At 48.1% G+C, this 24,688-nt stretch overlaps 2 protein-coding genes across 3 annotated transcripts; one reads left to right on the top strand and one right to left on the bottom strand.

Moving 5' to 3' along the window:
- Positions 1-251: 251 nt before the first annotated feature.
- LOC120707849 (probable sulfate transporter 3.5) lies at positions 252-4,917 on the bottom strand. The gene is made up of 11 exons (XM_039992890.1): positions 4,259-4,917; positions 3,969-4,176; positions 3,631-3,802; positions 2,601-2,666; positions 2,325-2,438; positions 2,082-2,198; positions 1,570-1,983; positions 1,276-1,466; positions 1,005-1,087; positions 831-907; positions 252-741 (listed from the first exon to the last, which is right to left on the bottom strand). Exons 1-11 carry the CDS (start codon positions 4,602-4,604, stop codon positions 571-573), a joined length of 1,959 nt encoding a protein of 652 aa, XP_039848824.1. The 5' UTR covers positions 4,605-4,917; the 3' UTR covers positions 252-570.
- A 13,841-nt stretch (positions 4,918-18,758) lies between these two features.
- Positions 18,759-24,063, top strand: LOC120707848 (probable E3 ubiquitin-protein ligase RZFP34). 2 transcript variants are annotated; one of them, XM_039992888.1, is made up of 12 exons: positions 18,759-20,155; positions 20,310-20,874; positions 20,984-21,071; positions 21,514-21,573; positions 21,659-21,691; positions 21,783-21,860; positions 21,954-21,997; positions 22,092-22,132; positions 22,606-22,688; positions 22,806-22,897; positions 22,980-23,085; positions 23,385-24,063. In XM_039992888.1, exons 2-12 carry the CDS (start codon positions 20,696-20,698, stop codon positions 23,487-23,489), a joined length of 909 nt encoding a protein of 302 aa, XP_039848822.1. In that variant the 5' UTR covers positions 18,759-20,155; positions 20,310-20,695; the 3' UTR covers positions 23,490-24,063. The 2 variants fall into 2 exon arrangements, with proteins under 2 accessions (XP_039848822.1, XP_039848823.1); XM_039992889.1 differs by having other exon boundaries at positions 18,759-20,874.
- Positions 24,064-24,688: the final 625 nt, after the last annotated feature.

Genomic DNA, 24,688 nt, shown 5'->3' with positions numbered 1-24,688 from the left:
TCCTTTTTATTTATGATCCATTGGAGACACTACATAATTTTTCACTCTTAGCAAAATTGAGTTCGCGATGTTAATTTATTCGTTCGTGTGTGAATTTATTTATATTTGATTTTTCTGAAACAAAATTTATTTATATTTGATGTGTTCGTAGTGCAAACTTATTTATTCACTTTATAGACTAAATTTGTTGGTACCACCACCTTGCCCTTGCGGATCCGGTCATAGCGCCCTCATCACAGTCAATTGGCATGTGTTCTGCCCCCTTTTCGAGATGGTCATCTATCATTAGTAAGGAAGTAGATGCCGCGAACAAAAGAAACTCTTTCCAGTACGTGGTTTCCCATCACTTCTAGCAAACACTATTATCCTACCACATTTCTAACGTAGTATCTCTTTTTATAAAGACTCCAACGCAAATATCCTATTCTTCAGCGTTATGCAAACTGCTACCAAAGACCTACATACCCCCACCCAGTTCCACACGCAAAATCCTAGCCGAGCCACCCAACAATATCTACACCTACATCTCCCTTCCTAAAACACACTCAATCCGTGGACACTAGTCACTAGCTATACTTCACTGTCCTCCTGCTTTCCCCTGGATCTCTGGAGCCCGTACCGGCACGCCGTGATGGCGTCCTTCACGGTGAGGAACACCCACTCCTTCCCTACCTTGTCCCTGATGAACCCGGACAGCACCAGCTTCTCTGTCACCTCCAGCCTGGGGTTCGTCAGAGCTACCTGCAAGGTTCAGAAAATGCGGGACTGATCAGATTCTGCTGCTGCAAATTCAGCTGTGGGCCAATAACAGGTCTGGCGTTGGACAATACCGTGATCCCTTTCCGGTCAAGGCTCTTGTGAACTTCTCCTAGCATCCCGATCCCCGTGTTGTCGATCGAACTCACACCTGTGCAATGTTCAGATTCAGACATGTGGTCGAGCTCATCACGGGGGGCCTGAACTTGAAAAGAGTTGAAATGGGCGGATCGGAGATTTGGCCATACCACCAAGATCAAGGATCACGTATTGTAGATCTTGCCCGTCTGCCTTGCTAGCGCTCTCCTCATCTTCTACCCATCTCAAAATCCTGCAACATGCACGGCAGATTAGCATCTCTTCACATGGGGAAAAAGAAGAAGAAGAAGAAGAAGAAGAAGAAGAAGAAGAAGAAGAAGAAGAAGAAGAAGAAGAAGAAGAAGAAGAAGAAGAAGAAGAAGAAGAAGAAGAAGAAGAAGAAGAAGAAAAGGACATGATCTGATCACGCACTGCGCTCACCTTTCACGAAAGTAGCCCGCGTTGACGAAATAGATGGGAGATCCCAGCTGCAGCACGAGAACGTTGGGGATGTTCCTCGCGTGCGGGTAGTGCCTGACGTCGCAGAAGATCTCGCCTCCAGCCATGCTTCCGAGCTTGCAGGTGGTCGGCCTCGCCACGTGCAGCAGTGCTCTGATCACTGACAAGCCTATCTGCACCGTGCACAGTTCGAGCGAAGCCGCGCATCAGCATTGCGCAGAGAGACTTGGCACCAGTTACCAAGCAGAGCAGCTGCAGCAGCCAGGGGGTACTTACTGATGCGCCGAGGCCGATGACCATGGTGAAGAAGACGACACCGACGAAGGCGACCATGCAGATGCAGAAGTCGAACTTGTCCACCCGGTAGAGGTGCAAGAACTCCTTGACCTTGATGAGCCCGATCATGGCGACCACGATGATGGAGGAGAGCGCCACCAGCGGGGTGTACTTGAAGAGCGGGGCCAGGAACAGCAGCACCAGCATGATGCACACCGACATCACCACGTTCGACATGGGCGTCCGGCACCCAGCGTGGAAGTTCACCGCCGACTTGGAGAAGGGGCCCGTCGTGAGGTAGCAGGAGGTGCAGGACCCCGCAATGTTCATGATGCCGAACGCGATCATCTCCTTGTTCCCGTCGATCTGCTCGTTCTTGATCAGCGCCAGGCTCCGGCCGACGGCGATCCCTTCCTGAGAGCGATCGAGAGACAGTCTGATGAGAAACACCTTCCAGTAACAGAAAAGGATAAGTTCAGAAAAGCAGAGAGACGAGGCAAACATGTTCGTACTGCCAGTGCGAGGATCCCAGACAAGAATCCTGCTTTCACAGCTGTGTTGACGTGCTTGTCCGTGAACGTTAGCTGCGAAATGGACAGAGGGTTGATCCCTTTCTTCAGGTCACCAACCTGTGTCACCAGCACACATAAAACAAGTAAATAAGCCACTCAAACAGTCACGCATGCATCATGTGCTGAAAAATTATGTGGCTCTGAAGCCTGAACATCAAGGGATTCTGGCCATGGACGGCTTACAATTGGGATCCCGTGCTCGTTTCCTTTGACCAAGAAAGCGAAGATGCCACCGATGATGACGACCATGAATGGCGCAATGGCCGACACCCAGAATAAGTTTGGCTTTTTCTTTCTCTGAAATTTGCCCAATCAAAACATTATCATAGTATACTCCCTGCATCCTTTAATGTTTAGGTTGTTAAATTTTGAGCTAACCAACGTCAAACGTAAGAACGGAAGTAGAAACGTAGAGTACTTGATAAAAACAGTATCGTACATGCACTAAAACCCACTTACCAGTTGCTTGCTTAACAGCAAGAACAGGAGGAAGCATACGCCGAGAACTGCACTCTGCCACCTCCACTGCGCACGCGAAAAGAGGCATACAAAAATTCAGACAGACAATTCAGAACCTTACACGTACAATTTCCAACTCAAATCATTCGTTTTTCAGAATATATATTTTTTGAAGGTTTTTCAGAAAATATATGGAATGTTCTACACGTATAATCTGTATAAACATCTACTGATTTTGATGTGCCAATTATGCAAGGTCCTCCGAGGTCGAAAACTCCACAAGAGGGTTGTTGAAAAACAAGCACCACATGTCGACATCTACCCGCTGCACACATCGACGTACTAATGTACCACGAGTTGTCAGTTCTGGGATCCACACACCAATGATTTGGGGTCTTTTGTTATAAGGACAAGACCTAGTCACAAGTAAACATGTGTGTTCGTCCATCATTGAGATATGCTTGTCATGTTCTGAAACTGTTTGTTCAGAGGCAGCCAGCGTCTAATTCTATTATTTCAGTTCGAGAAACCACTCGCTTGTGAAAGGAAAGGAAAAGCTGTTCTGCAGACAACAAGAAAGCTTCGATGAGCAGTGAACATTGTGCACGAGTAAAATGTTATTTTTATTACGGAGAATGGAAGTTGATTTTTGTTTTTCTTTCCTTGGCTCTTACTCCTCGGAGAAGTTACTGGGAGCGGTTAAGAGCAGGTTTCCATCCACGACACGTCTTGTCAGTTAGACGCCCAGGCCTTTCAGCGTACGGTTGCATGCCACTTTTAGCCGATAAGATCAGATTACTTCGCCGGAAATTAATTAACAAGCGCATTTGAATTTTGGAACTAACCGCAAGGAAAAAATGAAAGAAAAAAACTGCCCAAAAAAAACGGGGAAAGCAGGGGACGGAGAAGCAAAGGACGAAGCAACTTCTACTCCCGCAGTGCCATCTGCCATGTCCCGCGGTGGAGATGGAACTGAAGGTGCTGAGCAGATCGAGGCGAAATGCACGCGCGCGATAATAATCTGACTCACCTCGTCCCTGTAAAGGAAGATGGAGCGCACGACGGAGATGATGTCGGTCTTGGACGTGAAGTGCTTCATCCCCAGCATCCCCTTGAGCTGCTGCAGGATGATGATCGCCGCCGTGCCGCCCATGAACCCGGTGATGGTCGACCGCGACAGGAAATCCACTATCAGCCCTAACCTTCACACCAGACAGACAGCGTAACCATGGATGAAACTCGTGTGTTCGATTCTTAGCTAGGAGTACTATTAGATAGAATCGGTTGACCAAATATAATGCATGCAAACGGATCGTCATGGAGACGGATCGATTAAAAATCTCGATTCGTGCTTTAATTGTTAGGTACCTGAAGACTCCAAGTGCGGTCTGGATGACGCCGGTGAAGAAGGCGGCGGTGTAGAAGATCTGCAGGTACAGCTCCGGGTTGTCCTCCCGCGGGACCTCCGCCTCGACGATGGACGCCAGCAGCAGCGACGCCGCCGCCACCGTCCCCACCGCCAGGTTGTTGGAGCTCCCGAACACCGCGTACAGCAGCGGCGGCACGAAGCTCGAATCTAGCAGAAGAGCAGAAGAGCTCGAATATAATGCATGCGGTGGTGGCCAGGAATAATCGACGGAGGAGGAGAGAGTGCGTACAGAGGCCGATGATGGGCGGGAGGTTGGCGAGCTTGGCGTAGCTGATGCCCTGCGGGATAGCGAGGCTGGCGATGGTGACGCCGGCGAGGAGGTCGTACTTGAACTTGCCGAGGGTGTAGCGCGGGGCCCACTCGAGGGCCGGCACGAAGTACTTGAGCCCGCCCCACGCGCGCTCGGCGGGCGGGAGCGACCCGAACCCGCGGAACGGGTCGTCGGGGAAGAAGGTCTCCGCGAGGCCCGCCCGCAGCACCTCCGCGAACGGCCGCTGCGCCGTCAGGTTCACCTTGTGCTCCGCCGCCGCCGCGCAGAGGAGGTGGCCCCCATCGCCGCCGGCCGCTGTCCCCATGCTGAGGTCCGGCGATCGGCTCTGGATCAATCACTCGCACTACCCTAGTACCCGCGTCTCGGAGACGGGGACGGGAGGAGCGGATCGACGATCGAGGAGATGGAGCCGGGAAGGGAGTGTCCGTGTGGCCAGTATCTCCTCTCTCTCTCTCTCTCTCTCTCTCAGTCTCAGGGCTAAATTAAGTAGGTCGATGGCGGCCGGCCGGGGAAGAAGCACAAACACTGCGGATTGATTGTCTCAGCACCGACCGAGCAGGAGGGTGCTCGATCTCCCTCTCGCGCCCCCTGCGGTTGTGCAGCCTGCGTGGAGCGGCGAGGAGCGCATGGCGGTTTATATAGATAGAGCGCCGGCCGGTTGGGGAGCGCAAGACGTGGGGTGGGGGGGGGGGGGGGGGGGCAGTTCCCGTCTCTGAGCGGATTGGCTCGACGACTCAGGCTGCTGCGGTTGTGCTTGTGCATGTGTAGGTGACGATGTGACAAATCGACGTGGAATTCAGCAATTTTGAGAGGAGAAACCTAATAAGTAGCGGTCTTCTTTCGCAGGCCATCTGATCCAGGTCCTCCGATCACGTCCAGACACACATTAGCTTTGAACGGTGTGTAAAGGTTAAACCTGAGTAGGAGAAGTTACCTTTCATGCTATAGCCCCTTTGAGGTGTAAGTGGCACAAAAGCGTTACGAGGTACTTCCTCCATTCCGAATTATAGGTCATTTTGGCATTTCTAAATTCATAGTTTTTGTTATGTATCTAGACATAATATATATCTAGATCCATACTAAAATCTATGAATATAGAAATATCAAAATGACCTATAATTTAGAACAGAGGGAGTAGTAGAGTTTTGGGTGAAATAGGTGCAAGAACCCGAAAAAACAGACCCTCAATAACTATGAAAGAAATATTAGGAGAACATCCCTAGCTATTAATTAGTTATTGAAAAAGATTTATTGGAAGCTGCCGATGATGCTTTATGCAAATTTTAGCGCGTTGAGAGGCACAAATTTGACCTACATGCATGTCAATCCTGTTTACAAAACCGCAGCTAGCGGTAACCACCAGCAGCAAAACTTCGTGTTGGACTCCAGTTTATGGATGGCAACGGGTACAAATTACCCGCGTGCCCGCGGGCATAAACCCACTAGGGTGAGGATTTGGGTTTGGATTTGTGCCCACGGGTACGGGTGCGGGTTTGTATTTAAACCCAGCGGGTAAAGTTTCGCGGGTTTGAAAAAATGGTACCCGTGCCTGCTCTACCCGTAAACCCGCAACATGAACTAACATGTGGACCCTGTATACAAGTATATAAGCAAGCACTTCTAGGGTTTGCCCTCATTCCATCCCATCCCGACCTCCCGTTCCCCAGACCCCAGCCGCCGCCACCCCACCCCGAGTCCCCGACCCCGACGCCAATGGCCCGACGCAGCGATGCCTCGTGCCCCCATCTCTGCCGGTCCGCCCTCGTCTCCAGCTCGTCGAACCCGCCTGGAGCATCAGCAGCCACCGACCCGCGGCATCCCGCCGGCCGCCGCACCCCGCCTGGAGCCCGAGGGGCCGCCGACCCCCGGCCTCCCACCGGCCACCACGCCCCGTCTGGAGCTCGAGCGATCCCTACCCGCGGCCTCCCGCCTGCCACCGCGCCCCGCTTGGCGCCCAAGGGGCCGCCGACCCGCGGCCGACCGCCGCGCCGTCTGGAGCTCGAGCGGCCCCAACCCGCTGCCTTCCGCCTGCCACCGCGCCCCGCATGGTGCCCGAGGGGCCGCCGACCCGCGGCCGGCCGGCCGCTGCGCCGCGCGCACGGTCTAGTGCCCGAGCGGCCGCCGGCTCGCCGCCTCCCGCCTCCTGAAGCCCGTCGCCGACTTGCCCCTCGCCGGATCTGCTCCAGCAGATCTTGGCGGGCGGGCGGGCGTGCTCGCGGGTACACGGCACCCGCGGGTCACGGGCACGGGCACAGTTTGTTACCCGTGGCGGGTCGCGGGCGCGGATACGGGTCTGAAAGTGATCTGACGGGTGCGGGTCTGAACATCCTCTACCCGCGGGTAGTATGCCCGTTGCCATCCCTACTCCAGCTTTTGTCGCCTTAAGATTTGCTGTTTCCCTGACCGTAAAGAAGCCTCTCTTCCAGAGGGCCCGGCTTGCATGCAACAAAAACTCCCGTTACGATAGGCTGATCAGTAGCCGCCCACATGGCACTGGCTAGTACTAGCCTAGTACTACACGGCAGAGATGTTCAGACTACTTGGAACTAGGATCCATGGACGTCGTGGTCGACCCGTGTAGGCCTGCTAATGGGTTGGGTTGAAATGGGTTTTATGGGGTGAGTTTTGAAATGGAGTGTGTTTGAATGATTTAAAATGGGTTGTATTAGTTAATGGGGTGGGTCGGGGCGGGTTCTATATAAATGCGGGTTGGGGCGGGTAGGGGTGGGTTGAAATGGATACTTTTTACAAAATAGTATAACTATATATAAATGTGGGTCCCACGTGAGAGCTGGACTCTGAAATTAAAACCACGTGTTTATATCAGAAAATTTTATCGAAATTGACTGAATTTTGTTGGAGATGACTCAGTACGACTGGCAGTTATTTTGTGCAAAGCAGTGTGGCTAGAACTACCTGTGGGCCCCACATGAAGAGCCGGACCCTGGAATTAAAACATCGTGTTCACACTATAAAATTTTATCGAAATTGATTGAAATTTGTTGGAGATGACTCAGTACGACTGGCAGCTACTCTGTGCAAAGCAGCGTGGCTAGAACTACACGTGGACTTCACAACAAGAGCCGGACCCTAGAATTAAAACCTCGCGTTCACACTATAAAATTTTATCGAAATTGACTGAAATTTGTTGGAGATGACTCAGTACGACTGGCAGCTACTCTGTGCAAAGCAGCGTGGCTAGAACTACACGTGGGCTCCACATCAAGAGCCGGACCCTAGAATTAAAATCTCGCGTTCACACTATAAAATTTTATCGAAATTGACTGAAATTTATTGGAGATGACTCAGTACGACTGGCAGCTACTCTGTGCAAAATAGCGTGGCTAGAACTATACGTGGGCTCCACATCAAGAGCCGGACCCTGGAATTAAAACCTCGCGTTCACACTATAAAATTTTATCGAAATTGACTGAATTTTTTAGAGATGAGTCAATATGACTGACAGATACTCTGTGCAAAGTAGTGTGGCTAGACATATATGTGGTCCCCACATTAAGTGTAGAACCACTAAATTCCTCTGCATAGTAGAACCCATGGGTTTTTATGGGTTACCCGCTTATAATGGGGCGGGTTGGTTAGAGTTGAGAAATTAACTAATTGGGTTGGGTGGGGTTGGGTATCTAAATATATTAATTTTGGGTGGGGTTGGGTACGGTGCGGGTTCCAACCCATTAGCAGGGCTAGACCCGTGTGACCACCACCATCTCAGACGAGTGAGACAATTTCAGAACGAACAAGCCGCGCGGGGTCCCTCGTCACGGGCGGGGGCGCGCATGCGCGTCGGCCCGTGCTCGGTGCGACATGCATGCATCCGCCGGCAACGGCCAGAGTCCGCTGTGATCCTGTCAATCATGGCGGATCGTAGTCGGACACCCCCCATTCCCATTCGATGCATCATCGTCCGTAGATGCACGAGTACCTCTCCCGATGCATCACCCATGGATGCGTACCTGCAGCAGCAGAGGGACGTCACGCACGCGGCACGCCAACGAAGCACGCGCAGCTAGCCAATCAACTGACGCGTGCATGGTTCGGATCATCGGCTGGCCGCTGCCGGCGGTGGTGCAGCCGTGCAGGATATGCTTGGAAGTTGGGACGGCAACCATGGGCGCGCGTCGCAGCAGATTGGCGGCAAACCCCCGACGATCAGATCGATGGCGAGTCCGAGGAAGATCGGATCGGGAGCGACACGCGACGGCGACGCGGCGCGGGCGGTCGGGCGATTCTATTCATCGCGCCCGCGTCTGGGCGCTGTGGTGTCGCAGAAGAATTTTGCCACGCGCCCGCACGATGCTAGACTGTTACATGCACGGTCCGTCCTCTCCCACAGTCCCACTCCCATCCGAAGAAGGCAATCGACTCGGTTTTCGTGCGAACACATTCAAATAAGAAAAATTGTAGTTCACAAATTAGTTAACCAAATCAATTTCTGATTGCATCATTGGGTTATTTACAATGAGATCTTTCAAACTAGATCACATTTGACTATATTTGGATAATATTTTTTCTAAAACATTTTTATTTGTTTCAGAACAATTCTTTTGAACATTTTGTTTTGTTCTTTGAATGTTTTGTTTTTTCTCAAAACAAACTATATTTGGTGGAACATTTTTGTTTCTATTTGGATAATTTTCTAGAATATTGTTATTTGTTCCAGAACAATTCTTGCTTTTAAAGGAGAAACAAGACTTTTTTTATCTAGATTACACGTGCTATTAACAGTGGAGGCTTAATCACGCAATGGGGTTCCGGCTTCTGCGATAGCAGCGCGTCCAGACGCGCGCGCTATAAACAGACACCCCCCGGGCGGTCGGCACGTATAGGCAGCAGGGGGGGGGGGGGGGGGCGGGCGAGCGGAGGTGGTCGCGTGGGATTCGGGAGACCCCCGCAGGCCCCACGCCGCCCGCCGCCGCCGCGCGTGGCCCTCCGCTCTGCTGCTGCCGTCAGCCAGCTACTGGGCAGCTCTCCCTCCGCCGCATGCCACCGCGCGCGCGGCGTCGGCTTCTGGGGAAGTGGTTTTTGGAGGCAGGCGGAATCGAGCCCGCGCGGAACTAACCCCCGCTCGCATCGCAATCGCACGACGCGCCCCCGTCACTCGTCGCCGCTTTTCCACCGTGCGGGAGACGGGTGCAGGGGTTGGTGGTTGTGGTCTTGACTCTTGAGGACTGAGGAATTACGCTTCCAGCGGGGAATTGGTTAATTTTTGGCAGCGAAAGTGATCGTGGAGTTGGGTGCCATGTGCTGTTATTTCCAGGCATCTTTGGACACGTACGCCAGCAGCCATGGATGTCTGCTTGAGCTTCAGTAGTGATCAGAATTTCAGAGGTCCTCCTCATACGCACATGCAAATGCGATTCGGAGGTCAGAGGGCAGAGCGACCTGCTATTGTCCTAAAAAAATAGGGCAGAGCGAATGTATGCGGTTAACGGTGATATTTCTTCAGTCAGCACTGCGTCTGCTAGAATCTGTTCAATCCTTCTCGTCTCTGTACCTTAGTGGTGATGACTACACTGAAGCGGTGTCGATCACCAACTGAAGCCTGTGCATATTCTACTGATTTATGGTATTCAGAAACAGAAAACAAATCGCTGTGGTAAGATAACATTGCAGCATACTGTCATACTGTGAGTAATGGCTACATAGTACCAACTGCTTGCAATTTGCATTGCGTCATGGTGCATTGGTCTTGCACTATCTGAAAGTAGCCATCACAGGGAACTGTGCAGTGCCACACTGAACCACGACACCTCTTCATTCGTCACCTGAACCTGAATAAAACTGGCTTCTGGTACCACAGAAAGCCATTGTTTACGGTCGAGCGGCGCAGTTTCTCCCGATCGGATGGAAGGAACCTGGCTCTCATCCGAAAGATAGGGATTCCACAGCTTCTTCTGCCCCGTCCTCTCGTTCCAAATAGAGCCATGTATAATTTTTGCCAAATGGTCGTCCTTTTCAGTCCCCATTCAAGATTCAGCCAATCACGCGCAGCACACACCAGCATGAACATTTTGCTATCATAGTGCCACGGCAACATTACACTCAAACTAGTGACAGTGGAATTTTCATGAGAAGCAACTCTGTTTTATCCACCGGAAAAAAAACTAATTAACTTTTTGGCAAAACAAGGCATTGTACATATGCCAGTGATTTGAATAGCAGATCATTATTGTTTCCAATAGTACAATTGTTCAAGATTCAAGCCTGCATGATAGGCCCATAAATAAGAAAAAAAATTCTGGTGTCAGCACGTGTGTTTCTAGACGTGTGATATGAGCTAGGAGCGCCCTTGCTCGCGTCTGGTACGAGCGTGGCATGCGTTGTGTGTGTCTTCCTTGTAATTGTAATTTTTTTCAATTGTAAAATACTGCCACAGGTTGCAAGAAAATCAGTCGGTCATCAATATTATTCGCTCTAGAACATTATCGGCAGCACTACCAGCATTCCCTGACCTCATGTATTCCCAGTGAGGCAGTGAGCCATGAACCAGATTCTGAAACTATTCTTCCAGCTTAGTTGGTACTAGAAGATAGCATATCCTAATGTCTCCCCAAAAACAGAATGGAATTCAGAATCTCCTTTTACTGGTCTAAAAGTTAGCTAACACAAATAATCTACTCTACGCTACGCCTTAACCCTCGTGGCTCACAACTTCCTTCCTGCTCCTCCTAGCTTTTTAACCACCCCTGGTGGACAGGAATGGAGACCCGAAACATGACCATCATCCATCCTGGCCTTGTTCAACCAAGAATAGGGCATTTTCAACGATTAACAGGGCAGTTGCGTCAATAATGCCAAAAGGGTTCTAGCACTTTCCTCGAATCTGACTCACCATTTCCAAATCTTCTCGCAAAGAGAGTTGAAATCTGCCACCACCCGTGCATCCATCCGTCCATTAATGGTGGGAGGGCACTCATTAGCCACGGCCGAATGATGCCTCCCTCAGGTGAAGCAAAGCTTATTCGGGAGACTCTAGCTAAGCTAGCTGCTCTCTGCCCCCGGCGGCTGCTCTGAACTGTCATGCGTGACGACGGCACAAGATTCGGCGGGCGGAAAGCAAGTAGAACCCGCCACCTTCTCGGCAATCACATGTCGAAATAGATGATTTGCTGCATTTTTTATCTCACAAATCTTAACGGTAATACTATATATATCCTAGCGTAGAAATGGATTTGTATCCGGTTTATCCTTTGAGTGCCTTCCTCCGGCTTATCAGCATTTCGTAGCTAGAGAGATACGGACGAATCCAACGAGCTGAACTGAACTTTTCTGACGAGATGAACTGGGCTGGACTTTAACACCACAGGTGTTAATCACCTGTAATTAAGCTAACCGCAGTCATTAGTTCAAAACTCATGCGACAAATCACCAACTCAAACTTGATTCTGTCAGCCTGGGCCAGACCGGTCTGACCGGTCTGGGCAACCGGTCTGACCGGTTGGGGGCTGACTCAACCGTTTTATTGGCCTCACATTATTTAAACCTCACTCCCTCTCTCACCAACTTTCTCGGTCTCACCCCGTGCCCAACTCGCCCTCCCGAGCCCCCCCTCTTTCCAAACTCTTCTTCCCCAAATCCTCACTCCAAATCGATTCCAAGGCGTGGGAGGACTCCAATCGGCGTGGTGAATCATCTCCTACTCGATTCCCTCTCAGGGGAGCCGGGGATTCAAGTTCTTCGCGGGGAAAGGACTCATCTAAGGTACTTCAGCTAGGGATGGATCGATCTCCCTCTCTAGATGATTTTAGGCGATTTCCTCTGGTCAAACACACCCAATTGCGTCCAGGAACTAGTGTCTAGAAGGGTTTCGGTTTTGGTGGGCGATTTTCGCCGCGCCGAGGATTCTAGGTTTTGGTCTGGGTGGGACCGGTCTGACCGGTCGGAGTGACCGGTCTGACTGGTGGTGTGGTTGAGTATCTAGGACCGGTCTGACCGGTGCTAGCAGAGCTGAGAGGGTTTCATTAGGGTTAGTTGGTGCAAATAGCTAGAATTTAATTTGGCTATTGGTTACTTGTAATTTTTTTAAAAAAATTTATGTATCCATTCTCATGTCATATGCATATGCACACGTGTAGCAGCCGCGGTAGAGGAGGTGGTATACGAGGTGGTTGCGGAGCCACAGAGGCCACAGGGGCAAACCCCGCAGCAGGAGGATCGTGGGGAGTCGGCCCAAGGCCCAACTCACCCCAGTAATGAGCAGCAGACGCAAGGCAAGCCCCGGTGCACATCCTACTATTTTAAATTATGACACATATATATATATTTCTATTACTTGTGCATTAGGTTTATGAATTGTTTGGAACCCTAATTGCAGGACAGGGTTCCTGTGTGTCTTAGGTCCGTCCGTGTCGATTAAGGACCGGTCGTTGTCGGCAGTGCTGATCGGGGATTGAACTATACTAACCGCATACCGGGAGTAGGAGGTAGTCGAAACCGATAAGCCAAGTACTGCTTTGTTTCGAAAGTACAAGAACCCGCACCCAACTCCTGGGGCTAGTCGAGTAGTCGCGGAGAATTGGGGATGCATATGTTTCTTTTTGGTGGTCTCACGTTAAGCTCGACTGACCATATGTCGTTGGACTGATTCCTGTAGTTCGAGGCGGGGAGGGGAAAGGTTGGTGCGTGAGGACCGACGAGGATTTTGCATGCCATGTTGGTTAGATCCACCTTGAAAGGTTAAATCGAATCGATTCGCCGTGTCTCGCGGTTATGAGGGCCTTGATCTCTTTGCTGCATCGTAGCAAAATGTTAGAATGTAAGTTATATATATATATATATATATAATCTTGAACACATTGAGATATTTGGATTGCACCATCATGTTTGCTATAGTTGATTCCTGCAAATATTAGATTAGAGTTAATTCATATATAATCTGAGGCTGAAATAATGAAAGTAAGGAATTACTGTAGTTGCTTTTCTGCAAAATAACTACCAGTAAAATGCTTTGCATGTCTAGATATGTGGGCTAAGTTATACCCACTGGTCGGGTAAGTTTTGCTAAGTATTAGTTGCTCAGAGTTTGTTGCCACCAATTTTTGTTACAGGACACCCGGAAGTTGGCTTCTGTCCCTGCTGCGTCAAATTCATCCGTAGAGATGCAGAGGGGTGGGAAGTTGTGGATCGAGACCCCTAGATTAGAGGTTTGTCGGTTTGCACACCTGTGGGCAGGGTGTGCACCCTGTCAGTTTTGTTGGGACCGGTCTGACCGGTCTGATCGGTATTTGCGCAGGGGTTTCTTGCAGGCCGGTCTGACCGGTTGAAGGAACCGGTCTGACCGGTTATTCTTAGGCAGAGGTGTAGAAGTAGTGAAATGTAGTCTTTTCCCCTTTCATTGAAGCTCTGGTATCAAGGGTTGTAAAACTTGTAATTTATGTAAGCTAGTGTATGGTTGAACTCGGTTTGTAAAACTAACGTATTTGAAACCGGTTTGTGCAAAAGTTTGTATAAAAATTTTATCGTGTTGTATTTTTCAAGTAATTGTCGTGCTTGTACCATCTGCGCCCGCCTTCGTGTGGGACTGTCGGTGTTGTTTCGATCGAGCCGTGGGATGAAAAAGGATCGCCAAATTAAACCATTAAGATAATGCGTCCGATGTGTTCAAATGACGACTATTACACTTAATTTAGAGTTTTAATTTGGCGATTCGGTCACAAGACTGACCAGGGAATTATCAAAGAGAGCGAGTAGATTAGTATGGTCTTAAAGCTTGGGAATGATAACCGCGGTCAGCCGGTTTCTAGAATTCCATTTGTTTATATGCTTGTTTGTCACTTGCCTTTTTGGTAGTCTAGAACACGCCGTTAAAGGTCTGTTTAGATGAAACACAAAAAAATTTCTGTTGGAATCTTGCTAATTTGAAGTATTAAATGAAGTCTATTTACAAAACTTTTTGCATAGGTGGGTTGTAAATCGCGAGACGAATTTAATGATGCTAATTAATCCTTGATTAATCAATAATTAGCGGGTGGTTACTGTAGCATCACTGTTGCAAAATATGGATTAAGTAGGCTCATTAGATTCGTCTCGCAATTTACAACCCATCTATAAAAAAAATTTATAAATAGATTTCATTTAGTACTCCATGCATGTGTCAAAATGTTCGATGTGACAGTTTTTTTTATTTACGGGGTTTATGGGGTGGGAAATAAACATGGCCCAAGTATTTAAGTGTACTGCCACCTAACCTGTGGCCAAATTGATTGCCAATGCAGCGTTGAAATAGTAGCAGCTCTACCTCTACCTTTAGAGCCTTGACTGTGGTAGTACTCCGAGTACAAAGACTGTGTTTAGTTCTAAAATTTCTCTCTCCAAACTTCACTATCTATCTATCACATCAAATTTTTTGCCTTATGTATGGAACATTAAATGTAGGTAATTAAAAAACTAATTGCATAGTTTTGATATACACGACGAGACGAATCTTTTGAGCCTAGTTAGGTCATGGTAGGACAACAATTACCACAAACAAACGAAAATAGTACAGTATGCTACAGTGTCCGATGTGCCTTTTTTTACCACCATTTTACGAATCTAAACACAGCCTAATAAGCAAACTAAGCACAGTGAGGAGGTTGAACTGTCAACGAACATGGGAAACCGATCAGGCAGAAAAAGGCAAAAGGCAGAGTGGAGTCCACCACATGCGTGAGGTGTGGAGAGAAGTTTGAATGTTTACAGTACTTACATCACGACTGGAATGGCTCAACAGTTGTGAATGTCTTGTGATCGAGACAAGCTCAATCTTCTACTTCCTCAAACTTGAAGTACAATTGTAGTATTTAAACGCACGCCCAACACACACCACATACAACCCACGCACCTCACACACATTCCTAAGGCGCACGCTAGACCTAAACTTATACACAGGGACACACCTACAATATATTCACGAAGACCAGTCTTCGCTTAGCGACGAGAACATTGCCTCCTATTGTGCTGCATAGACGCCTGAGGATACAACCGCAAAATACGGGAAATAAATCTCCTGGTGGGAACCAGGCTATACAGGGACACGCCTACAATATATTCACGAAGACCACGCCTACAATATATTCACGAAGACCAGGTTTCGTGAATATATTATTCCTCAAACCTGGAGTACAAGTTGTAGTATCTGAACGCACGCCCAACACACACCACACACAACCCACGCACCTCACACACACATCCCTAAGGCACACGCTAGACCTAAACTTATACACAAGGACACGCCTACAATATATTCACGAAGACCAGACTTCGCTTAGCGACGAGAACATCGCCTCCTATTGTGCTGCATAGACGCATGAGGATACAACCGCAGAAAACGGGAAATAAATCTCCTGGTGGGAACCATGCTACACAGGGACACGTCTATAATATATTCACGAAGACTACGCCTACAATATATTCATGAAGACCAGGCTTCGCTTAGCGATGAAAACATCACCTCCTATCGTGGAGCATAGACGCCTGAGGATACAACCGCTCCTGGTGGGCACCAGGGGTCGAAGCACGGTTTCAAACGTGGGCGGGCAGGGAGCACACCGGCTTCGCTTGCCAACTGAGCTACGGTTCAGTCCCCACTGGTACAAAGGTTTTGCAAAGGAAAAGCTCGAGCACGGAAGGATAAGGCCGAAAGCCACGGAGACAAATGTTACTGGGCCTGGTGCGGATAAGACGGGCTCTTCGGAAAACTGCGTGGCCCTATGTGGGCCTAATGGGCTCTGAGAAATGTGGTGCTACTGACTGCTCTCCTCCAACATTGAGCAGAGTTTTCTCTTTTTGACCCCTCGTCGTCGTCCAAACGAAAGAAAGAAAGAAAAAGGAGAGTTCAAAAGGTGGGACGGCGATCGATCGGCCCCGTGAACAGCGTGAGTAATCAGAATCTCTCTGATCACACATCTCAGACGACACTTCTTCCTTCCTCCCTTGTTTCGATCGACAGACGACAGTGACTTCAAAAAGCTGGACGGCGAATGACGGACCCGCAGGAAGGGCGTGACCCAGACCCAACCATCCTCCATGATCGCGTATCCTGCTTTCTCCGATCCGCGACACCGACGGAGCACATCACCGTGCTGATCGCTGCCCCGCCGGCCGCACGACGGAGGCGTCCTAATCACCGGCCGTCAGTCAGCTTCTCGCCATTGCCTGCCGCCCCGTGTAGAAAACACTGGCCGGTCCCGTCGTCAGCACGAGCCAAGCCACAAATCCCCGTCGCGCCCTCGCAGCTTTCGTGCCGCCGATGCCCTCCACGCAAGCAACCAGGCATCATTTGCTGGTCGACTGATTGGCTAGTGCGCGGCAAATCAAGCATTTAAGCCGCTCTACTGTAATGATCCTGGGACTAATAATTGCAGCGCGACCTGTGCCGCGTTTCATCAGAAATTCGGGGGTACTCTTCTTCTTTTTAACCAAAGTTGATCCTCTGGTAAGGTAAATTTCAGTGGAAGTGTCATAAAAGTGTCATAACATTAAATTTACTAATATGTACCAATAGTATGATGAGAGAAAAAAAGAGTGTCATGAAATGTATGAGAAGTGACATGGTGATAACTATGTCAATGACACTCCCACTAAGACTGGCCTAACAGCAGTAGCTGGCGTATACGAAACGGATTATTACCCGACGACGATGGGATTGGGATCTATCCGCGTGATCATTTGAAGCTGCGGCCGTGTTTGGTTAGCCGTCAAATCAAAATTACACAAAAAGACGAATGCCCGCATGGAATACCAAATGAAATCTATTTGCAAAATCTTTTTAGGGATGTGTGTAATTTTTCGAGACGAATCTAATGACGGTAATTAATTGATGATTTGCTACAGTGATGCTAAAGTAACGTGCGGTCAAGGGCTTTATTAGATTCGTCTCGCGATTTACACGAGGGTTGTGAAGGTAGTTTTGTAATTAGACTTTATTTAATATTTTAAATTAGTAGTCAAAAATGAAAAAAATTTCATGAAATCCTAACCAAACACACGGCCTGCGATTTCGTGGCGCAGGCTGGAATAGCTGGTGTGCACGCCGGGAGCTCCGTCCTGGGGCCGAATCAAACACGTCCGATTTCAAAATTTTGCCCAGGACCAGGACCAGGACCAGGACCGAGGGGCCGTGCACGGGAGAGCCACTAGCTCCTGTACACGTCTCGGCCCAAGAGGGACGCGTCGCGCCTAGACATGGGCATGGGCTGCCCGACCCGACGGACCCGACCCAACCCGCCCGAAAATAGCCCGACCCGACCCGACCCGAAGAGTTTGATGGGCGGGCTCGGGTCAAAATTTTTGACCCGGTATGACTGACGGGCCGGGCACGGGCTAAAAATTTTGACCCGAAACCCGAAAAACCCGAAGGAACCCGACATTTTACATAGGCCCGGCCCGACCCGACCCGAACCCGACCCGACCCGACTGGCTGTCGGGTCGGGTGCGGGCTCAATTTTACGGCCCGGCCACCGGGTCGGGTCGGGCACGGGCCGCTAGAAAAAACACCGGGCTTTTTTTGGCCCGACCCGAACCCGACCCGGCCCGGAGGATGCCCAGGTCTAGTCGCGCCCCAGGTGGAGGCACGCGAGCGAAACGTTGCGCAGCGCCGGCCGGGTCGTGATCACGTCGGGCCGCATGATTCATGCGCCGCCGTGCGCCCGCGCCGAATCACCGTCGCGGCGGCTAGACTAATTGTACGATCCATTCGGATCGCGCGGGACGTGACGTAAATAATCCCTCATCGCGGGAACACGTAGCTCCTCACGTCACGGCACGGGGCCGGGCACCCGGCAGGCTCCCGGCAGCTCCATGGCGGAGGCCCGTGGGGCGGTGGAGGCTGGAGCCTACGTGGCGGCATCAGCCGCGGTGCGCGGCGGTTACGGTCTGGGATAGGATTGTGTATTTTTGTTGGTACCTTCTTCTACTAGACTACTACTAGCAGTGGCGGATGCAGAACAGAATCAAAGAGAGGCTGATCTCTTCTTCCACCATCTCTCCATTTTTTCTTCTTTCTTCCACCTCTTCTTCTCCCTCACCCTCCCCATGTTTCCATTGATGCACCAGCAGTAGGGGGGCTGGAGCCCCCAGCCCCCCTTTGGATCCGCCCCTAACTACTAGTGGGATTGTGTAGGATAGTTCAACATAATTGTGTATTGTAATTGCTCTAACAATCTTTGCAAGAATGTACCAAAACCATGTGCTGCATAGTGTTCCGAAAGTAGAAAAAAAAGTCTTTTCTGCATTATCCTTGTTTCCAACCTGCATTTTATTCTTTTAGAAAATACAGTAGCAAGATTTTTTTTTGTTAATCCATACGCCGCGTTCACACGGCCGTTTCTCTCGTCGTCCTCGCACCCAGGATAAGACCAAAATCGCAGTCGCGGTCCGCTAGGCCCGGTCCACGTCAGCCGAACCCTCTGGAAACCGTGTCCTCCTTGGAAGCAGTTTAAATACGCTCCTCCCAGCCTTCCCCATCTGAATCGCAGTTACCACTCACTCCCAGCTACAGTACGGCCTACGAAACCTTCACACCCCCAACCCCGTCGTCCTTGTCCCCGAGTTCCCCAAATCCACACCCCGCAGGCGCTGCAGGATCCGGGCTCCTCTCGGTCGGCGGCCGCCGCCGCGTCGTCCGGCCCCGCTCGATTGGGTCGCGTGTGCGATAGGAAGTTCGTCATACGCCTCGCGGTTTTTCTAGTTTTCTGTTCTGATTCCTGTGCGCGCGCTTAAATTTGCTCTGTTCTGATTGGTCGATCTGCTTAGGTACGTGCGATTGTTTTGATTGCTTGCGGGTGCGCCTAGATGCTGATGAGCTGATAAATGTCTACTTGCTCTGATTTTGGTTTGCGGTGACTAATTGCTCGGCTTGATTGCGGATTGTGATGACTGATTGTTCGATTTACTTTTGGTGTGCACGGTGGAGCATCAGTACATTTGGCGCTTGATTGGTCGTGCGATCTGTATAAAATGTCCATCCCCTTTATCGTTTTGCAACAACTGCATGTGCCTGATTCTTTTGGTTTGTACCGACAGCGTTGGGTGCCTACAGCCTACTTGAGATGATATTGACGATTCTGGGGTTGTGTTCTAGGTTCGTGGTAATGTTGTGTGCATGGTCCGATACCTGGGATAATGGTTCCCCGATGCCTATCAGCGATTGATTATGTACCTAGATATTGGGCTAGAATTTAACAGTGCCAAGGACTCTGCGCCTTTAGAAGTTCAGAACTTATATACTGTCCTAAGCAATGCATTCTGCGACTTCCATAACCAATATTTACTGCATATGGTTTCTCGTCAGAAATGTTTGCTCCATATGCATACCACACTTTTGTTTGCTCTATCATCTCTTGCGGCACAACACTATGCCATTTTACATCCTTGATTTGGCTGTCCTTTGCAAATACCGGTCAGCACAAGTTGATTGCAGTTCCTTCGCTAAATTAAAGAGAAGTATACGTTTTGGCAACGTAATGGGGGAACCTATCATCTTCTGGACGACTTCCTTTATGTGCCTACAGAGTCGAGAATTTGAAGGAGCAGTTTGTGGACTGCTCAGTGCTCACAGGCTATTCGTTTCTGTACTCCTTGTACAAGAATTAGGGAGAGCATTTCTCTTATGCCAGTCATGTAAAACTGGGTCACTGGTGTTCTGAGATGATCTCTATTCAGTTGGAAGTAGATATAGGTTAAATTTCAGGTCTGAATCGGTGAAATCTCAAGTAGAACCTTAGGATGATGCACGAAAGAGCTTGCTGGTTTTCTCCAAGGTACTTCTCATCAAAGAATCAATGGATTGAAAATCTGTTATGGGTAGCAGTGCTTGTTAAGTAAAGATTTCGAAGATGAAGCTGATGTCTGCTGGAGGTAGGCTTCCTTGAAATCTAACGTCTTAATGAACCTTTCAGAGTATAAAAACGTGCACGAGTGGTACACGCTAGCATGTCGAAACCTTGTCATGTTTCATTTTTTTTCTTCATTTCCTGGCATTTGATGCTATGACGTGTTCCTCTTGCCACAGAATGGGGGTGGACAACGCGGTAAATATCATGCAGATGGATGTTCGATTGCTTGGGAGTTCTCTGGAGTCTGGATGGATACCTATCGAGTAGTATTATTCCCCTCTCAGCTCACTGTCCAGATAGATAGTGCTATCTGTGACTGCTGGGTGATCAGTTTATCGAGATTTTGCTGGTTGGAGATGTTCGGCGTTGCTTTCATCTTTTGTGATGCCTGGCCTTCGGCAGTATATGGCATTCCAGAACTGCGCGCAGTGGTTTCCTCGAATTTAGGACCTCCGACTGCATTCTGTACCGGGAGCAATCCTGCTAAATACATGATATTTGCAGGTATTTGTGTTGTGTTTCCAACGTGATAGCTTTCAGCGGTAAAAAAAAAACAGTCAAGATGGGCGCATTGGATCTACACCTTGAGTCTGCTTCTGCTCAACATGGACAAGCCAAGCTAAATGTGGAGGAATACACCAAGGGCTCTTTGGAGTCTGGTGGAAATTACAAAAAAGAGAAGATCAACGGTTCAGATTCTGATGATTTTGAGAAATTTGAGAAAGGAATAATGCAGTATGGGTATGCCTTTCTCTTAACCTTTGGTTGCCTTGTCTATTTGGCTTCTGCTTAGAACATTGACTTCCTTAACAAACTCCGTGATATCAAGTAACAAGCATTTGAATGGCAGGTGTCGACACTACAGAAGGAGATGCCGCATACGAGCTCCTTGCTGCAATGAGATTTTTGATTGCCGGCACTGCCACAATGAAGTTAAGGTATAATTTTTGGAGTTGTAATGTCACATCATTTTTTCTGTGGTATGATCTATGATAATCAATTTGCTTTGTGTGCTTTGTCAATTGTCGTGTATTTATGCATGATCTTACAAACAGTGAAAAGTCTGAAAACACATGCAGTTTGGTATGTTTTTACTCCTAGTAGATAAGTACTCAGTTCTTGCTCAAGATACTGTTAGTAGCTTGATGTTTGCTACAGCTTTATACGTGGCATTTGCAGCCTGTATTTCTATCTAGAATCCTCAGTGAGTTATTCTCTGCTCATATTTCATGGTTTTGTTTTTATTGCGTAATTGGTATTCAGTAGAATATTTCCATGTTCCATTGTATGCGCTTAGTATCAGTGTGCCTATTATTGTTTTTGAACCATGGTTCATCTTAAATATAGGAAAACTAATATAATATGTACTTTTACTGATAGAATTCCATTAAAGTCGATACACTGAGGAGACATGAACTTCCACGCCAGGAAGTGCAGCAGGTAAGTTTGCCCTATAGGCTCACCTTATGCTTGCAAGTTACTTTTGCATTCAGCTGAGTCCATGTTTTCATTTTTCTGTCATCAGGTTATATGCTCATTATGTGGCACTGAACAAGAGGTGTGTGATTCAACCTTTGCAACTACTTCGTGACATGCTATATTTATGTTTCTATGTAACTATATCATCATGCTGCTTTGTCTGCTGCCAGGTACGACAAGTATGCATCAATTGTGGAGTATGCATGGGGAAGTACTTCTGTGGATTGTGCAAGCTCTTCGATGATGATGTTAGTAAGAGAAATCTTGCTATTGTATATTCTGTTTGTTTTATTTTAGATGTTAAGAGTGCGCCTCGCTAAATCTTCTGTTTGTGATTTTAGGTTTCTAAACAACAGTATCACTGCAATGGATGTGGAATATGTAGGTACGTCTATGGTAGTTTTTCGAAGTGGACATGGTATGGATGCAGTTAAAGTTTAAAGTATAGAAACTAATACTTTGATTGTAACTGTTTGCAGAATTGGAGGGAGGGAAAATTTCTTCCACTGCTCAAAATGCGGTAATGCCACACACTTCTCTGCTTTGTTTAATATTTCATTCTAAAGTCACTATATAATTCGTTCTGTGCTTCTGAATAGTTTTGATCTTTCTCTGAATTTGTAATTTCCATTATGCCACGTGGCACGCAATTGGGTATATGAATTTAGTTTTCCAATGACAGTTTGACCTATTTTCATTTGTCGATTGCTAGCTGAAAAATGTACACTGATTTGGAAAATGGAAGATACATTTCCTAAACTCTACTTGTCTAACCATCCAATCCAAAACTCTACTTGGCTAACCATCCAATCCTAAACTCGGCTCGCTATCCAATAAGTTGTATTTTACTAATACTATTTGTCTTCCTTGTAAGAGCTATTTTTCAGAATCCTTATGTTATTATAAATGGTTATGAAGTAATTCAGCATTGTTATAATTTATAGGCACTTAGTCAACTGGTATGGTTTATCACTGTTTATCTATTTCCTGTAGGATGTTGTTATTCAATTGTGCTGAAGAACAGTCATGCATGTATTGAAGGAGCAATGCATCATGACTGTCCAATCTGCTTTGAGGTTGGTGTTCTGCTCTTTTTTAATGTTCAAGATATTCGATTATGTTTTCATGAATTGTTTAATCTCTGCTCTTGTTCTAATGCTATCCTGTTACTGATTCTGTTTCATGAATGCCAGTACTTGTTTGAGTCGACAAATGATGTTTCTGTCCTGCCTTGCGGTCATACCATTCATGTGAAGTGCTTGAAAGAAATGGAGGAGCACTGCCAGTAAGTTGGTTCTGCATGTCCCTTTTGTATGCTTTGGTTTACCATGCAGACTGGGTTTTGACTGCTAAAAATGAATCTACAGGTTTGCATGCCCACTTTGCTCCAAGTCAGTTTGTGACATGTCCAAGGCATGGGGGAGACTCGACATGGAGCTGGCGACTCTATCCGATTCTTATGATGACAAGATGGTAATCTTCCTTTCTCTTTTGCTGAAACCCTTATGATTGCAGCCTTTTAAGGATAAAAACCCTGCTCTTCAGGCTGAAAACAAAGTTAATAAGGCAAGTCTAACATCTCGAACTGTAGCCATGAGATTATTCTCAAGTGTGCTGACGTGGAATAGTGGAAATGTGTGATCCCATAAAACCCGTGCCAAAGCCATTTCTGGATCCTTTGTTGTATCTCCTGATTGCTGATGTATTAGATAGATTGAACTAGAGGCACAGCCTGTTCTAAACGCTTCTAATTTGATTTTATTTCCTTGTAGGTCCGCATATTATGCAACGACTGCGGGGCAATATCAGAGGTGCAGTTCCATTTGATCGCGCACAAGTGCCAGAATTGCAAGTCATACAACACCCGCCAGATCTGAAGAAAGTGATTGTTATGCGGATTCTGCATTCTTCAAGAAGCGTGACGACGCCTCTTGCGTGAGCTGCTGAGCTCTCGGGACGGGGGTCCCATCATTGGGTGCAGCTTCAGGTCTTCAGCGAAGGCGTACCACTTGAGATTATCTATCTGTGCTGTTAGCTGCTGTCCTTGATTGCGCCTCTTTAGCCTGTTAGCTGTTATTCTAGGTGCTTCCGCCTGTTTACTTCAGTCGTCTGTGGTTCCGGTGTATTGGTTATATTCCTCGCTTCAAGATTGTGTCCTCGGAGGTCCTAGCTGAGATAAATGCCCAAGCTTGTAGCTGGAAGTCGATTCATAATGTAGGGGTCTCTTTTGGCAAGGATGAGAGAGGTTTGTGGTTGCACGGCAAATCTATGGCTCTCCTAGTATTTCCGTAACTTTAATTCTTTATAAGTACTAGATTTTGCCCTTCGTTTGGATTCTTGGACGACCATGATGCTACTAAAGTGGTTGTCCGAGGTTTATTTTAGACTGTCACATCAAATGTTTTGATGTGAGTTAGATTAAATAAGTTAATTATAAAATTAATTGCATAAGTTTAGAGTTTATTTACGAGATGAATTTATTTACATTTAATGAATTCTTAGTTAGCATATATTTATTGGAGCATTGTATGGGTTAATTATGAACTACGACTAATTAGTATTCAGATAATCGATGTTACGGATTTTACGATAACCTCCGGTAGAACCAAACTTGAGTTCTGCAGACACCTTCAGTTCTGCAGCGCTCAGGTCAGATTGCGGACGGTTTCGTGTGAGCTCATCTTTTGACTTCCCAGGCCCGTTTTACTTCACAGTTTCTTCTTCCGGTAGCTGCGCTCAGGAGCTCTTCTCCAACAACAGGAACGAAAGTATCAGACGATCCTGCCGCGTAGTGTAGAAAGGAGGGACATGAAAATCCTTGTTGGAATTCAGAAAAAAAAATCCTTCTTGAAATGGATGGCGCCGGCGGCGGCCGGCGGCGGACGTGGCCTCAATCAGCCCGATCGGTTGGCTGGCTCTAGCCAGCGCTGGCTGGAACTTGAGCGTCTGGCAGGTAGGACAAACCTGCAAATGGGCCAAAATCCCATCCGAAACCCCACCAATCCATTTCCACCATACAAGTCAAGTCCCCCCAATCCAATCCAACCCTCCACGTTGACAATCCAAACTACCCAAA

Source organism: Panicum virgatum, chromosome 5K, assembly GCF_016808335.1.
Source record: "Panicum virgatum strain AP13 chromosome 5K, P.virgatum_v5, whole genome shotgun sequence".
Taxonomy (NCBI): Eukaryota; Viridiplantae; Streptophyta; class Magnoliopsida; order Poales; family Poaceae; genus Panicum; species Panicum virgatum.
Note: the sequence above shows the minus strand (reverse complement) of the source record. Positions and strands in the feature narration are given on the sequence as shown.